This window comes from Coregonus lavaretus, assembly GCF_964263955.1.
Source record: "Coregonus lavaretus genome assembly, chromosome: 5".
In the NCBI taxonomy this organism is placed as follows: Eukaryota; Metazoa; Chordata; class Actinopteri; order Salmoniformes; family Salmonidae; genus Coregonus; species Coregonus lavaretus.
This window is the reverse complement of record NC_139992.1, coordinates 26467172-26484658: the sequence shown is the minus strand read 5'-3', so window position 1 is coordinate 26484658 and position 17487 is coordinate 26467172. Positions and strand designations below refer to the sequence as shown.

Here is a 17487-nt window from a genome sequence, read left to right as displayed (position 1 = left end):
TTGAAATTGTATTAATTGGCAACCAATTATTATTCTATAAATAATTCGATTTGTTATTAAATGAAATTATAAAATATAATAATGGTAAAATGTTTAGACTATTTGCACTTCGCATTTACCTGTTGAGATTAACTCTGTTTAAAAAAAAAAAAAATTGTTTTCGGTATTTGGAATAATGATGAACGAAATATGAAGGAATCCGTAGTTTGAGCGCCTATTGCTGTTGGAATGTATGCTATGGTGTATTGGGTTTTGTGTCAGCTTGTTGAAAATGCTTTGGCATGTGTGTCATTTTTGTCGTATTTGTTCATTTCATTTAGGTTTTGAATAAAAATAAATATAGGTGGCCCGGCTCCTCACCTTTCTGTTTGACATGTTGCGGTTTGGTGGTGATGTTTGTGAGTTCCAGGCTGGCGTTCGCCGTTCCGTTTGACGCAGCGCCTTGCGCTCCCACACACTCCAAGAACACAGAGGTCTCGTTCAGGGTTTGTAAATCCATCTTGAGGGTTAAAGAAAAAGGTAAAAAGTACTCATTATATTATTGCTCGTGAGCATTTGCTGTGGTCATATGACTGAGTCCATAGAAATCCTAAAAATATGTGTAAGTAGCCTAAATCTTTCCAAAAATACTCCAACTAAATTATATATTTGTCTGTAGATTTTCCAATTTATATTTCCTAATAAACACATTCACGGTATCCTTGAAGTTGTCAGTTGCCAGTGTGGGTTCACCCCGGAGTTGAGAGGATCACTGCACCGCGGGAAGTTTGGGGACCCCGCCGTGCCGCTACGCCTCGCCCGTTGGTTGGAGTGACTGCGGTTCGGACTGAGCGCAGAGAGAGAAGCGTGGTAATATGGGGCAAGGCTCAGTGCATGGGAGGTGGGGGGAGCGGGGGGATTGGTCGTTGGGTCTGTTTACGGGCACGCTGTTGGGGGTGTGGGACAACGGTCCTCTGGGGTACAAAGTTATGAATGGCAGGTCCAACTGAGTGCTCCATTGGCGCCCTCAAGTGGTGCGCAAATAACCCACAATGATTTTACAAGATCAGTATAATAACAATTGGAGTAAGCCTACAAAATGAGAAAGCAGTTTAGAACGTTCATTGTTGCAGGGCCTCGGTTATTACGATCGACTTCTACTGTATGACTTCAAGAGATCTATAGACTATTATTATTTACATGTAGATCTAATCATCTCCCAATTTATTTTATTTTATTTAACATTTATTTGATCAGGCAGTCATACTGAGACCAATGTCTCTTTTACAGATGAGCCCTGAATTACATAAATTACAGAAAATACACACTTCAACAAAATGCAAGCAGAAAGAAAGAATAACATGGTCATAAAAAATAAACACATTCATCAGTAATAAGGTCCTCAAACAGCCTTCTGAATTGCCATAGAAGCACCAAAATATCACATTTAAAGAACATTGTGAAGATTGTTCCACATATAAGGTGAAATAAAACTTAAAGCTGATTTACCTAACTCAGAAGAGACCAAAGGAATTTCCAGAGGTAACCATCCCTGAGACTGGTGTGGTAACTCCCATGTCTAAAGTTTAGTAAAGATGTTAGGCACTGTGGGAATTTTTGTAAAAGGGCTTTATAAATGAAAACAGAGCAATGTATCAACCTAGGTGACAGGTGGAGACACCTTTATGCGCAAATATTGATATAATAACCACCATATCGAAGTAAACTTAGAGTCACGCAATGATATGTTGTGTGGGGTAACAGTTGGGTCCTCCCACTACGACTCGGGAAAGCTTGCAGTTTATTAGTTTACAGATTAAATAAATTATGATGAACTTCACAGGGTGGTGAATGTGCAAGGTGATGAGCTTGATGCTCCTTTCCATTAAATATCGAGGATCTTATTCTGGTGACATGATGATGCTTGGCTGCCGTTTGACAATATCCATAATAATCTCATAATGTAGGTAGCCTACCCGCACTGTATGTACACTACATGACCAAAAGTATGTGGACACCTGCTCGTCAAACATCGCATTCCAAAATCATGGGCATTAATATGGAGTTGGTCCCCCTTTTGCTGCTATAACAGCCTCCACTCTTCTGAGAAGGCTTTCCACTAGATGTTGGAACATTGCTGCGGGGACTTGCTTCCATTCAGCCGCAAGAGCATTAGTGAGGTTGGGCACTGATGTTGGGTGATTAGGACTGGCTCGCAGTCAGCGTTCCAATTCATCCCAAAGGTGTTCGATAGGGTTGAGGTCAGGGCAGAACAGTCAAGTTCTTCCACACCGATCTCGACAAACCATTTCTGTATGAACCTCACTTTGTGCACAGGGGCATTGTTATGCTGAAACAGGAAAGGGCCTTCCCCAAACTGTTGCCACAAAGTTGGAAGCACAGAAACATCTAGAATGTCATTGTATGCTGTAGGTTTAAGATTTCCCTTAACTGAAACTAAGGGGCATCGCACAAACCATGAAAAACAGCCCCAGACCATTATTCCTCCTCCACCAAACTTTACAGTTGGCACTATGCATTGGGGTAGGTAGCATTCTCCTGGCATCTGCCAAACCCAGATTAGTCTGTTGGACTGCCAGATAGTGAAGCGTGATTCATCACTCCAGAGAACGTGTTTCCACTGCTCCAGAGTCCAATGGCGGCGAGCTTTACACCACTCCAGCCGACGCTTGCCATTGCGCATGGTGATCTTAGGCTTGTGTGCGGCTGCTCGGCGATGGAAACCCATTTCATGAAGCTCCCGACGAACATGTGCTGACATTGCTTCCAGAGGCAGGTTGGAACTCATGAGTGTTGCAACCGAGGACAGACGATTGTTACGAGCTACGCGCTTCAGCACTCGGTGGTCCCATTCTGTGAGCTTATGTGGCCTACCACTTCGCGGCTGAGACATTGTTGTTCCTAGACGTTTCCCCTTCACAATAACAGCACTTACAGTTGACCGGGGCAGCTCTAGCAGGGCAGAAATTTGACGAACTGACTTGCTGGAAAGGTGGCATCCTATGACGGTGCCATGTTGAAAGTCATTGAGCTCTTCAGTAAGGCCATTCTACTGCCAATGTTTGTCTATGGAGATTGCATGGCGGTGTGCTCGATTTTATACACCTGTCAGTAACGGGTGTGGCTGAAATAGCCTAATCCACTAATTTGAAGGGGTGTCCACATACCTTTGTATATAAAGTGTATCTGCGAGCTTTCGGCTAGAGCACACGTGCCAAGACCAGAGTGCGCACATTAGCTATATAAAGCAACAGTTTATAATATGAAGGAAACCCATCTACCTTGTATTCATACGGTACGTGGGAATTTAACCGCAATAGTTATTTTTATGTTTACCACGTCATCATACACAGCCTTTCAACAGCAAAAACTCAGTATGATGGAAAATGCGCATATTGTTTTATGCAGATTTTAGAATATTCACATTAAAATCTGTCGCAAATTAGATCGAAACCTAGCTGATGATTGTGATTTCACATGTGAAATGCATGTAGCCTATCAACCACACAATGTTTTTCCCATCAAGGACATGGGCCTACCCATACACGCGTTTTGTATTCCATAGATTAGAATTACAAAAACAAACCATTTTCGTATTAGCTAAAACATATTATTCCATCACTTACATATTTTCCTCATGGAAGTAAGCAGGCAGAGATCTGCAGATCCAATTACCCCACCTAAACAAGCCAATGAAAGTGCCAATCAGATGAGAGAGAGAGAGAGAGAGAGAGAGAGAGAGATAACTGCTAGCTGCTGGGAGGAGTGTTATTCATCATGGTCTCTCTCTGGGATGACATGTTGATTACACCCGGACGGTGTAACAGTAATGACTCCAAATGGTGTAACACTGATAACTAGAGCATGGTGAAAGGTTGCTCTGATAGAGCGTGAGTGCAATGTGTAGAATAGATCCACCTAATATCAGACACACATCCAACTGGAGTGAAGTTGTGCTTTTAAAGTTGTACATTTTTAGTCATTTAGCAGATGCTCTTATCCAGAGCGACTTACAGTTAGTGAGTGCATACATTGTTTTCATAATGGCCCCCCGTGGGAAACGAACCCACAACCCTGGCGTTGCAAGCGCCATGCTCTACCAACTGAGCTACAGGGGACTAGTACCAATTTAGTACCAAGACAATGAGTCAATATAGCAGAAAAGGAACCCTGTATCTGACACAAAAACACACCCACTCAACCATTGGTCGAATCTGAGATGACTTGATGTCTGTATTCACACCAGACCTGGGTTCAAATGATTTGTTATTTAAATACTTATTTTTTGTGTACAGATGTAGGATCTTAATTTGAGCCAGTTTGCTACATCAGGGAAATAATCCTGAAGCAACAGGAAATGTGATTTATAATTAATAGACATTTTTGTAAGGGAAAAACAAGGCTAAAATTTCAAAGTGGAGATTACAAACTTCAGAAGCCTTTTTAAATTTCAAATACACTACCATTGTAAAATGTCCTGCATTGCAGGAAAGTTCTCCTGCAACAGGGTGATGAAGTTAGGATCCTCATCCTACATCCATATTTGAGTATTTCAGATAATGTGGCCGGAATCTACTTCTATTGGAAGTATTTGACAGTATTATCAAATAATTTCCTATAAATTGCCTACTATTTGAAAGTATTTTCAAATACTTATTAAAAAATATATTTTGAAATACCTGGGTTAAAATGCCTGGGAGTGTATTTTAAAATACATGCCAATACTTTCCAAGTATATTTCCAAATGTATTCCAATATTAAACTACTTGTCTTTTCAAATAAAACGTATCTGAATACTTACTTCGAAATGTATGTGAAAGTAATTTAGATACAGTGGGGAAAAAAAGTATTTAGTCAGCCACCAATTGTGCAAGTTCTCCCACATAAAAAGATGAGAGAGGCCTGTAATTTTCATCATAGATACACGTAAACTATGACAGACAAATTGAGAAAAAGAAATCCAGAACATCACATTGTAGGATTTTTTATGAATTTATTTGCAAATTATGGTGGAAAATAAGTATTTGGTCACCTACAAACAAGCAAGATTTCTGGCTCTCACAGACCTGTAACTTCTTCTTTAAGAGGCTCCTCTGTCCTCCACTCGTTACCTGTATTAATGGCACCTGTTTGAACTTGTTATCAGTATAAAAGACACCTGTCCACAACCTCAAACAGTCACACTCCAAACTCCACTATGGCCAAGACCAAAGAGCTGTCAAAGGACACCAGAAACAAAATTGTAGACCTGCACCAGGCTGGGAAGACTGAATCTGCAATAGGTAAGCAGCTTGGTTTGAAGAAATCAACTGTGGGAGCAATTATTAGGAAATGGAAGACATACAAGACCACTGATAATCTCCCACGATCTGGGGCTCCACGCAAGATCTCACCCCGTGGGGTCAAAATGATCACAAGAACGGTGAGCAAAAATCCCAGAACCACACGGGGGGACCTAGTGAATGACCTGCAGAGAGCTGGGACCAAAGTAACAAAGCCTACCATCAGTAACACACTATGCCGCCAGGGACTCAAATCCTGCAGTGCCAGACGTGTCCCCCTGCTTAAGCCAGTACATGTCCAGGCCCGTCTGAAGTTTGCTAGAGTGCATTTGGATGATCCAGAAGAGGATTGGGAGAATGTCATATGGTCAGATGAAACCAAAATATAACTTTTTGGTAAAAACTCAACTCGTCGTGTTTGGAGGACAAAGAATGCTGAGTTGCATCCAAAGAACACCATACCTACTGTGAAGCATGGGGGTGGAAACATCATGCTTTGGGGCTGTTTTTCTGCAAAGGGACCAGGACGACTGATCCGTGTAAAGGAAAGAATGAATGGGGCCATGTATCGTGAGATTTTGAGTGAAAACCTCCTTCCATCAGCAAGGGCATTGAAGATGAAACGTGGCTGGGTCTTTCAGCATGACAATGATCCCAAACACACTGCCCGGGCAACGAAGGAGTGGCTTCGTAAGAAGCATTTCAAGGTCCTGGAGTGGCCTAGCCAGTCTCCAGATCTCAACCCCATAGAAAATCTTTGGAGGGAGTTGAAAGTCCGTGTTGCCCAGCGACAGCCCCAAAACATCACTGCTCTAGAGGAGATCTGCATGGAGAAATGGGCCAAAATACCAGCAACAGTGTGTGAAAACCTTGTGAAGACTTACAGAAAACGTTTGACCTGTGTCATTGCCAAGAAAGGGTATATAACAAAGTATTGAGAAACTTTTGTTATTGACCAAATAATTATTTTCCACCATAATTTGCAAATAAATTCATTAAAAATCCTACAATGTGATTTTCTGGAATTTTCTTTCTCATTTTGTCTGTCATAGTTGACGTGTACCTATGATGAAAATTACAGGCCTCTCTCATCTTTTTAAGTGGGAGAACTTGCACAATTGGTGGCTGACTAAATACTTTTTTCCCCCACTGTATTTGAAATAGTATTTGAACCATGCAGGTCTGATCCACACACACACACACTAACACACAGAGAAATTAGTCAGACAGTAGTGTTTGCTCAAGCTGAAGAGGATCTCTGTCTCTCTCAGACACTATGTCTCCTGGCCCTGCATGGCTCCCGTCCTGTCCGGTGCCCCTCACATCAATCTGTCCAAACACAACTCCAGTCCCCTGGTGAGTACCTGCCTGGACAGAGGGTCATCTCTCTATCTCTCTCCCTGGCTGCACAACGCTCCATCCTGTCTCTACTGTTTACCCCAGGGACACACACCTGCATCTGGGGCCTCATCTCTCACCCAGCTGTGTGTGTGTGTGTGGATCAGACCTGCATGATACAGACACCAAGTCACTTCAGATTTGACTAATGGTTGAGTGAATGCTGACCTGGGCAGCAGACTCTCTGTCTCTGACCTAATCAACACAAACACACACAATAACACACGTATCTGTGTATGACACACACACACACAAACGCACATACACACACTTGTTGTTTCTCTCCCACTCTCATCTTCACTGTCTCATTGTCTTTAATCCTATAGAACTACAACCAATTCGTTTTCTGGCTTGCAGTTGTCTTACAAAATGGGTGAATATGTTTTAATCTTCTCCTCTGTCTTGACAGCAGGTGGCAGAGATCAGTTGGGGGAATCTTCACAAACCTCTGTTACATGGACCCAGATTACCAGCCTCTAGGTATGTATTGGTCCAAGTCAGATTTTAACAGTCCCGCAAATTCACGTTTCAATCTTTAACCCCAACCCTAAACTCAATTGTCAAAGATTGTACTTTGTCATACCGATAACGGAGTTGAGATGCATCTAGATATCATTGGACAAGCTGTGTGTCTGGCTTTATAGTTACCAAAAGACAGACAGACATGAGTGGATTCATGACTTTTATACTGTCCTCAGAGACTGGAACAGCTTCATCCAACCAGATCACACCATTTAGATTTTAGCAGACAATATTATGCAGAACAATTTGGGTTAAGTGCTTTGCTCAAAGTCACAGACAGATTTTTCACCTAGTCGGCTCAGGGATTCGAACCAGGGACCTTTCGGTTATTGGTCCAACGCTCTTAACAGCGAGGCTGACGCCCTAGTAGTAGTACCAAACTGGCTCTACTGACAATAACACATTCTTCATAGATCAATCAACCATTACATGAAACACTGGCCCTGTCCGAACACTCATACTAGCGTACTAAATTGTATGCTAAAAACTTACATTATTTAGTATGTGAAATTTAGAAAATAGTACTCCGAATGAGTCATCTAATATTATTGTCCCCTGCACAAGGTGCACCTGTGTAATTATCATGCTGTTTAATCATCTTCTTGATATGCCACACCTGTCAGGTGGAAAGATTATCTTTGCAAAGGAGAAATGCTAACTAACAGGGATGTAAACAAATTTGTGCACAACATTTGAGAGAAATAAGCTTTCTGTGCGTATGGAACATTTCTGGTACCTTTTATTTCAGCTCATGAAACATGGGACCAACACTTTACATGTTGCATTTATATTTTTATTCAGTATAAATATGCAGTACAAACTATAGTTTCAAGTTACCTATTCACACAAAATGTATTCAAATATACTACATTTGGCCTCAGCCATTCATAAGATGGGTGTGACACACCTCATATTGGTGGCTTGGTTTGTTCTGATACACCTCATCTTCATATAATTCCATAATCTATGGAGATAAACTGTACTATACTGGCAGACTATCCCACAGATAAAGTCAATTTCCATAATAAAACACGCAATTCTTCCATCCAGGTAATATGCCCACAGTCAGCCAGTCTTTGCTCCCATTAACATTGCATTACGTTGCCAAGCCTTGATCCTTGACAGTGAAAGTAGCTTTCTCCACCATTTTCTGTCACCTCTGACCATCTGAACAGATGACTGGGTTGTGATTGGGACAGTGGTTTTAAAGGGTTACGTGGACAGGTCTGTTCAGACATGCATCTCCCAAGAAACACTGTTAAATAGCTCAGCCTTTAGGTCCACCTTTGGACAGTCAAAGTCAGAGAGAGAGAGAGAGAGAGAGAGAGAGAGAGAGAGAGAGAGAGAGAGAGAGAGAGAGAGAAAAAGGGGAAGACAGATAGAGATCGAGATAACACCTGAGGATTAGGTGAGCTCCTCTTTTGGACTGGGAGTAGAGACAGGAGCAGGTGAGTGAATGTTCTACTGTTTCTCTAATGAATGCCATATTTATTAACATGGTAAATTCGACTATTTGCTCAGTATTTTGATATTGCATGTACTGGTTATCTTATTTGTGGCGGGTAATGGCAGGTGTTTTCAGTAAGAGTGTAATTGATATAGAGAAAGAACAGAGATATAGGAGCAGTGGATAGAGCATTTCCATATAACGCTACAGGAGTGAGACTTTAGGGTTACTACGTGACACGTACCCCCACACTTTGGTGAGGATTCAAACTCATGGGATATCATCCCTCTAAATAGCATCATGGTTCCACTCAAGGTTTCTTTCCAAATGTAGATGGAGTTTCCTTGCAATTGTCATATTGGGCTAGCTTATAGGACTTGAGGACTGCATCTTCTTCCAGGAGACAATCTCCCTAAACACAGCAATCTACAGTGACTATGAAATTGATTAAATGATACAATTTTACATATTACAGTGTTTATTATAATCTAACAGTTGGAAATAGATTAGCAAACTGCAGGAACGGATCAATATCAGCACACCACCACACACAGACTTACACTACACTTACGCCTTAACACACACACGTCCGTCACGTCTTTCTTTCTCTATGTGATAACAGTGTAATATACATTATAAGGATTCCTATGTTGACATTCTTTATTTGGGGGTCAAAGTTCACACATTCAAGTTAAAAGAGCCCTTCGCACCTTCAGCTGGCCCTGGCTGCCGTTAACCATTAACACCCTGCTCGCGGCCATGGGAGAGTTGGCATAGCAGGTTAAACTTCTTCTGGAGCTGTCAGCACTTTGCTAAAATATTCAAACAAAGGTCTTCAAGAGTGTAGATCTTGGTGTGTGTGTGCACGTGTGCATGAGTTAGGGATTCACCCATAATGATCGGCAGAATACACTCCAGAGATCTGTCAGTAAAGTATCAATCCGTGTAATCAATGACCCATGGCCTTCAGCACAACCCCACAGTGATAGATGTCTATGTCTCTTATCTCTACGAAAAATCAAGTATTTTATATCTTTATATGTTTATATCTCAATTCCTATACCAGATTTATGTTGTGCAATTGTTCCACCAATTGTTCCACTGATTGACTTCAATTTATCTGAGGGTGTAGTTACTGTACAGTATGTACCTATGAGTTGCTACAGAATAGCTATGTTTTACAGCACATTGCGTTATTGATGTCATTTGGCAAGCCTGATAGTGTGGGAGGTTTAGGACATTGAGATTAGATAAAATCGGGTTTACCACTGCTACACACGGGAGGTTAGGTTTAGGGAGGAGAAAAAAGGTTTTGTAGGGAGGAGAAGGAAAGTTTGTGTGTGTAAGCATTCTCACACTTGTCTGTATTGCAGGATATGGCTGGGTAAAAATAGAGGGTGACTGTGCGCACCAGTGTGTGGTGTGGTGTGGCGTGTTGTGTTCTTACCCTGTGATGTCTGTTGTAGGACATGGCTGGGTACAAGCCCAGGGTGATAGTTCTGAGTAAGAAGCCAGGTCATAGCTTTGGCTTCTTACTGAGGGTGGAGCAAGGCGAGGATGGTCACCTGCTCAGGAACCTGGAGATGGGTGGGCCGGCCGAGCTGGCGGGTTTGAAGGATGGCGACCGCATCCTCCGGGTCAACGGAACCTATGTGGACGAAATGGACCACTCACGGGTGAGGAGGGGGAGATGACAGGGCTAGCAGCTGTCCAATTCCACATGAACCCCTAGCTTCTCCCACGTTTATTGTATTGAAATTATACAGGTGTAAGCAATATAGTAATAGTAAGGTTATAGTATGGTAATAACCTTATCCTCTGATATTGTTCACACCTATCAAGTCATGTAAAGTGCCTGGAGTAGGGTACCAGTTTGGGTTTGGTAAATGTGGAATTACTAAATAACTATAAAGCTATAAGTATTGCTGTAGCAACATACCATGCTTTGTCCCATCTTTTTGTGCTGTGTGTCCTGGGTTAGGTGGTGGACCTGGTGAAGGAGAGTGGTGTATCCATCACCTTCCATGTTCTGGATGTGGCGTCCTACAAGCAGGCCAAGACTGAGGGGGTGGACCTGTCTGACCCTCACCCCAAACCCACCCAGCCCACCATGAACGGAGTGGCAGGAGAGGCACCCAAACCCAAACTCTGCTACCTGGCCAAGTCCAGCGGGGGCTACGGCTTCTCTTTGCGCTCTGTCAAAGGTGAGAGGGGTGGGGCACACACACACACAATCTCTTTGGTTATTTATTTGACTGTGTGTGATACGGCTAATAAGACACACAGCAATTATTGTCATCTCGGATTAAATTGTTTTGCTTGTTGATCAAGCAAGAAATAAACACATTATCATTGTCTTGCATGGTGTGGGCTTTTAATAGCCAGCAGCATAACACTCTGCAACCCACTGCTGGCTTCCCTATGAAGCTAAGCAGGGTTGGTCCTGGTCAATCCCTGGCTGGGAGACCAGATGCTGCTGGAAGTGGCGTTGGAGGGCCAGTAGGAGGTACTGTTTCCCCATGTCAAAAAAAAATACACTACTGTTCAAAAGTTTGGGGTCACTTAGAAATGTCCTTGTTTTCAAAAGAAAAGCAATTTTTTGGTCCATTAAAATAACATCAAATTGATCAGAAATACAGTGTTGACATTGTTAATGTTGTAAATGGCTATTGTAGCTAGAAACTGAAGATTTTTAATGGAATATCTACATAGGCGTACAGAGGCCCATTATCAGCAACCATCAGTCCTGTGTTCCAATGGCACGTTGTGTTTGCTAATCCAAGTTTATCATTTTAAAAGGCTAATTGATCATTAGAAAACCTTTTTGCAAGTATGTTAGCACAGCTGAAAACTGTTGTGCTGATTAAATAAGCAATAAAACTGGCCTTCTTGAGACTAGTTGAGTATCTGGAGCATCAGCAATTGTGAGTTCGATTACAGGCTCAAAATGGCCAGAAACAAATAACTTTCTTCTGAAACGCGTCAGTCTATTCTTGCGAGAAATTGCCAAGAAACTGAAGATCTCGTACGACGCTGTGTACTATTCCCTTCACAGAACAGCGCAAACTGTCTCTAACCAGAATAGAAAGAGGAGTGGGAGGCCCCGGTGCACAACTGAGCAAGAGGACAAATACATTAGTGTCTAGTTTGAGAAACAGACGCCTCACAGGTCTTCAACTGGCAGCTTCATTAAATAGTACCCGCAAAACACCAGTCTCAACATCAACAGTGAAGAGGCGACTCCGGGATGCTGACCTTCTAGGCAGAGTTGCAAAGAAAAAGCCCAGTGTCTGTGTTCTTTTGCCCATCTTAATCTTTTCTTTTTATTGGCCAGTCTGAGATATGGCTTTTTCTTTGCAACATAATTGCAAAAGGGTTTTCTAATGATCAATTAGCCTTTTAAAATGATAAACTTGGATTAGCAAACACAACGTGCCATTGGAACACAGGACTGATGGTTGCTGATAATGGGCCTCTGTACACCTATGTAGATATTCCATTTAAAAAATCAGCTGTTTCCAGCTACAATAGCCATTTACAACATTAACAATGTCTACACTGTATTTCTGATCAATTTGATAATTGCTTTTCTTTTGAAAACAAGGACATTTCTAAGTGACCCCAAACTTTTGAACGGTAGTGTATATATCCCAATTCCCCAGAGCAGTGATTGGGGACATTGCCCTGTGTAGGGTGCCGTCTTTCAGATGGGACGTTAAAATGGGTGTCCTGACTATCTGTAGCCACTAAAGATCCCATGGCACTTATCGTAAGAGTAGGGGTGTAAACCCTGGTGTTCTAGCTAAGTTCCCAGTCTGACCATCATGGCCACCTAATCATTCCCAGCTTCCAATTGGCTCATTCCTCTCCCCTGTAACTATTCCCTAGGTTGTTGCTGTAAATTATAATATGTCAACTTACCTGGTAAAATAAGGGATACAAATTAATGAACATACTGTATTGAATGTCTTTTGCATATCCAATGATAATGAATTTAGGATTGTGATTCTGTTTTAAACTACATTTTCTTTCTTCCATTTCCTGTCCCAGGTGAGGTGGGCATGTTCATGGCAGAGGTGACCCCAGGGGGTGTGGCCGAGAGGGCAGGGGTCAAGGCCAACGACCGTCTGATAGAGGTCAATGGGGAGAACATGGAGAATGCCACTCATGACCAGATAGTAGAGAAGGTCAGAATTCACCCCATATTTACACTACTCTGTGGTAAACTTTAAGTTCAATATCTGTCATTTTATTCTATAGCCTGTCAACACATTATGTTCAAATCAAATGTTATTTGTCACATACTTTGTAAACAACAGGAGTAGACTAACAGTGAAATTCTTACGGGGCCTTCCCAATGCAGAGAAAGAAAAAGAGAAATAGAAAAATAATAAGGAATAAATACACAATGAGTAACAATAACTTGGCTATATACACAGGGTACCAGGACCGAGTCGATGTGCAGGGGTACGAGGTAATTGAGGTATAGGTAGGGAAAAAGTGACTAGGCAACAGGATAGATAAAGAGTAACAGCAGCGTATGTGATGAGTCAAAACAGCTAATACAAAAAGGGTCAATGCAGATAGTTAAATAGTTAACCAATAGCTACCTGGAATAACTATTTAGCAGTCTTATGGCTTGGGTGTAGAAGCTGTTCAGGGTCCTGTTGGTTCCAGACTTGGTGCATAGGCACCGCTTGCCGTGCGGTAGCAGAGAGAACAGTCTGACTTGGGTGGCTGGAGTCTTTTTAGGGCCTTCTGACACCGCCTGGTATAGAGGTCCTGGATGGCATGGAGCTCGTCCACAGTGATGTACTGGGCCATACGCACTACCCTCTGTGGCGCCTTGCGGTCGAATGCCAAGCAGTTGCCATACCAAGCGGTGATGCAGCCAGTCAAGATGCTCTCAATTGTGTAGCTGTAGAACCTTTTGATGATCTGAGGGCCCAGGGCCCATGCCAAATCTTTTCAGCCTCCTGACCAGGGAAGAGGCATTGTCATGCCCTCTTCACGACTGTGTTGGTGTGTGTGGACCATGACAATTCCTTAGTGATGTGGACTCACTCAGAATGCAGGAGTTGGGACAATGATAATTTGGCAAATCAGAGTTTTCCTGATTCCATCTTTGTTCTAAGGGCAGCTTTGCCTTGAGGGCAGAAACAAATGTGATCGGTCAAGTTAAGGAAAGATACACTACCAGTCAAACGTTTGGACACACCTACTCATTCAAAGCTGTCATAAAGGCAAAGAAGTGGCTATTTGAAGAATCTCAAATATAAAATATATTTTGATTTGTTTAACACTTTTTTGGTTACTACATGATTCCATATGTGTTATTTCATAGCTTTGATGTCTTCACTATTATTCTACAATGTAGAAAATAGTAAAAAATAAAGAAAAACCCTTGAATGAGTAGGTGTCCAAACTTTTGACTGGTACTGTATGTCATAACGAGTCTTTATTCTACATGTCTATTCTTCACAATTCATTTCTATCTGAACATTCTTTAACATTGCACCATCCTTAAAGAGCCCCTGTTGTGACCTCTGTCAGGTCAAGGCATCAGGCGGCAGAATCATGTTTCTACTGGTGGACGAAGACACAGACAAGTTCTACAAGAACAAACACATCAGGCTAGGTGCGGGGCTAGCCACAGTGAAGTTCCTCCCACTGAAGCCACGCATTGTAGACTTGGTCAAAGGATCAGACGGCTATGGATACTTCCTTAAGGCCGAGCCTAACAAGACAGGTGTGTGTGCTTGTGTGGTGGGTGAATTTTGAAAACTTGGTTACACTTTACTTAAAGCCAACCGTTATAATGCATTAAGATGTGGTTATAATGCCTTTTCAGAATCTATTAATCCCTTATAACAACACATCTACTAATAGCCACATAGGATCATCACTATTAGACTATTCACCAACAACAATAGCCATCAGTCTGCATCATTTTACACAATAACAACATCTACTGTAAATATCGTCCTATCTGCAGGCCACTTCATCAAGGACATTGACAGGGGCAGCCCAGCTGATAGGGCGGGACTAAAGGAGATGGACAGACTGGTTGCCGTGGAGGGAGAGGAAGTGGACAGCTGCAGCCATGAGCAGGTGGTGGACAGGATCAGGCAGTGTGGCAACAAGTGCTGCCTCCTGGTGGTCGATGAAGACACTTACACGCTCTACAAGATGGTGAGTTGTCTGGGAGAAATCTTTCCTGTTGGATTTAGGAAATAAATGTATTTAAAATGACAGTCAAAGGAGTTAGCTAAAGCACATAGGCCTACAAATCTGGGCCCATATTCACAAAGTGTCTCAGAGTAGGAGTGCTGATCTAGGATCAGTTTTGTCCTTTGGATTATAATGAATGAGAGGGGGGAGCTGATCCTGATGAGTACTCTGAGAAACATTTTGAATACCCTGTGAAAGTAACCGCCTCTTCCACTTTAATTCCGGATCATGTCGCCTAATCTTTTAATAATACTATTAAATTACATTTGTTGAGTGCTTTTCATTTTCAATCACAAAGCTATTTCGTACAGGCTTCACAATTATATCATTTAAGATATAAAAGTATGTGTGTTATTGGATTAATTTACCAGATGCCTTTTATAAAGTTTCTGCGCTTAAATCCACTGCGCTACATTTTTGCCCTTTGTTGAAAAACTTCAAGGCTGAGGGGCCTTGAGGGGGGTCATTTCCTGGTAACTATCATAGCATATATTACAGCCTCAGGAAGTGGCCAGAGAGACAGGGGGGCAGTGAAGAAGACTACAGTGGGGATTGAGATGTAGGTCTGAGATTAATTGTGATATTCCACAGGGAGGCGTGTCTCCTCTTTTCTACTTGGAAGAGATGGGATACCTCCTTCCAGCGAGCCCTCCACCTAGCTACCCAGAGTGCGTCCCAGCCCTTCCCCCAGCCCCAGTTACCACAGCCCTCCTCAAGCTGTGTAAGATGGAGAAGACCTCCGCCGGGTACGGCTTCCACCTCAACGGTATCCAGGGGGTCTGTGGCCAGTACATCAAAGAAGTAAGTACAATGTACAGAGCACCTACTATATCCAATGGGTAGCCAAACGGACAAGAGAATGCATCCCAAATACATGAACTATACAAGACTGTCAATCAGATATGGGAAAGATCAAGGGAACAAAGCACATGCTAACCTCAATTTCATACACTACATGACCAAAAGTATGTGGACACCTGCTCGTCGAACATCTCATTCCAAAATCATGGGCATTAATATGGAGTTGGTCCCCCTTGCTGCTATAACAGCCTCTACTCTTCTGGTAAGGCTTTCCACTAGATGTTGGAACATTGCTGCGGGGACTTGCTTCCATTCAGCCACAAGAGCATTAGTGAGGTCGGGCATTGATGTTGGGCGATTAGGCCTGGCTCGCAGTCGGCGTTCCAATTCATCCCGAAGGTGTTCGATAGGGTTGAGGTCAGGGCTTCTTCCACACCGATGTCAACAAACCGTTTCTGTATGGACCTCGCTTTGTGCACGGGGCATTGCCATGCTGAAACAGGAAAGGGCCTTTCCCAAACTGTTGCCACAAAGTTGGAAGCACAGAATTGTCTAGAATGACATTGTATGCTGTAGTGTTAAGATTTCTCTTGCTCCAGAGTCCAATGGCGGCGAGCTTTACACCACTCCAGCCGACGCTTGGCATTGCGCTTGGTGATCTTAGGCTTCTGTGCGGCTGCTTGGCCATGGAAATCAATTTCATGAATCTCTTGACAAACAGTTCTTGTGCTGACGTTGCTTCCAAAGGCACTCGGATGTCCCATTCTGTGAGCTTGTGTGGCCTACCACTTTGCGGCTGAGACGTTGTCGCTCCTAGACGATTCCATTTCACAATAACAGCACTTACAGTTGACCGGGGCAGCTCTAGCAGGGCAGAAATGTGACGAACTGACTTGCTTGAAAGGTGGCATCCTATGACGGTGCCACGTTGAAAGTCACTGAGCTCTTCAGTAAGGCCATTCTACTGCCAATGTTTGTCTATGGAGATTGCATGGCTGTGTGCTCGATTTTATACACCTGTCAGCAACGTGTGTGGCTGAAATAGCCGAGTCCACTAATTTGAACGGGTGTCCACATACTTTGTGTACCTCTGAATCACTGTCAACTGTTTACATTCCAAACCATTCACAACTCAGCTCACCCCTTGCGGTGTTCTCTCACTTAGGTGGTGAAGGGCGGAGCTGCGGACAGGGCGGGTATGGAGGATGATGACATTGTGGTGGAGGTGGATGGTGTAAACGTGGAGCAGAGCAGCCACGAGCAAGTGGTGGGGTTGATCCGTAAGAGCGGCAGCTCACTGGTGCTCCTAGTGGCTGGGAAGCAGGCCTACCACCACTTCAAATCCAAAGGGGTGGCCATCACACCACAGCTCCTCACACCCGCACCAACATCCAGGTCCCCATCCCCACCCCACTCCCCAGCCCGAAGACACACACCAGCCCAAATAGACACACCAGCCACCCTGGAGGAAGTCAGAGAGGAGGAGGAGGAGGAGGAGGAGGAAGCTAAGCCAGACACCCCACCACCCCAGACACGAGAGAGAGTGAGTGACATAACAGAAATATGCTCGAGTGCCTTGGTAGCTTCTGAACTAGATCCAAATGAGTCTGAATGTATAGACTAAAACCAAAAGTATTCAAAAGCAAGTTAGTATCAATTGTATTTACCCACAATTCTATTGCAGACAATTATTTGACTGTCTTTCTCTCCCTTAGACTCCATCTGTGTCTTCAGCAGCATCATGCTCGAGTGTTGATGAGAGACTCTGAGAAGTCATCAATGAGAAACAACATCCTGACCTTTTCT

The 17487-nt window shown here is 43.0% G+C and overlaps 1 protein-coding gene and 1 long non-coding RNA gene across 2 annotated transcripts; one reads left to right on the top strand and one right to left on the bottom strand.

The window, feature by feature from the left end:
• Positions 1-404: 404 nt before the first annotated feature.
• Positions 405-10176, bottom strand: LOC311129777. Its single transcript, XR_014613309.1, has 3 exons — positions 10097-10176; positions 3627-3680; positions 405-499 (listed from the first exon to the last, which is right to left on the bottom strand). It is a non-coding gene; the product is annotated as an uncharacterized lncRNA (long non-coding RNA).
• On the top strand, positions 10098-17450 carry LOC311129776 (Na(+)/H(+) exchange regulatory cofactor NHE-RF3-like; the record flags this gene model as incomplete). The annotated part of the gene is made up of 8 exons (XM_084162215.1): positions 10098-10325; positions 10631-10853; positions 12700-12836; positions 14203-14398; positions 14645-14841; positions 15472-15681; positions 16847-17224; positions 17397-17450. Exons 1-8 carry the CDS (start codon positions 10119-10121, stop codon positions 17448-17450), a joined length of 1602 nt encoding a protein of 533 aa, XP_084018341.1. The 5' UTR covers positions 10098-10118.
• Between the last annotated feature and the right edge of the window lie 37 nt (positions 17451-17487).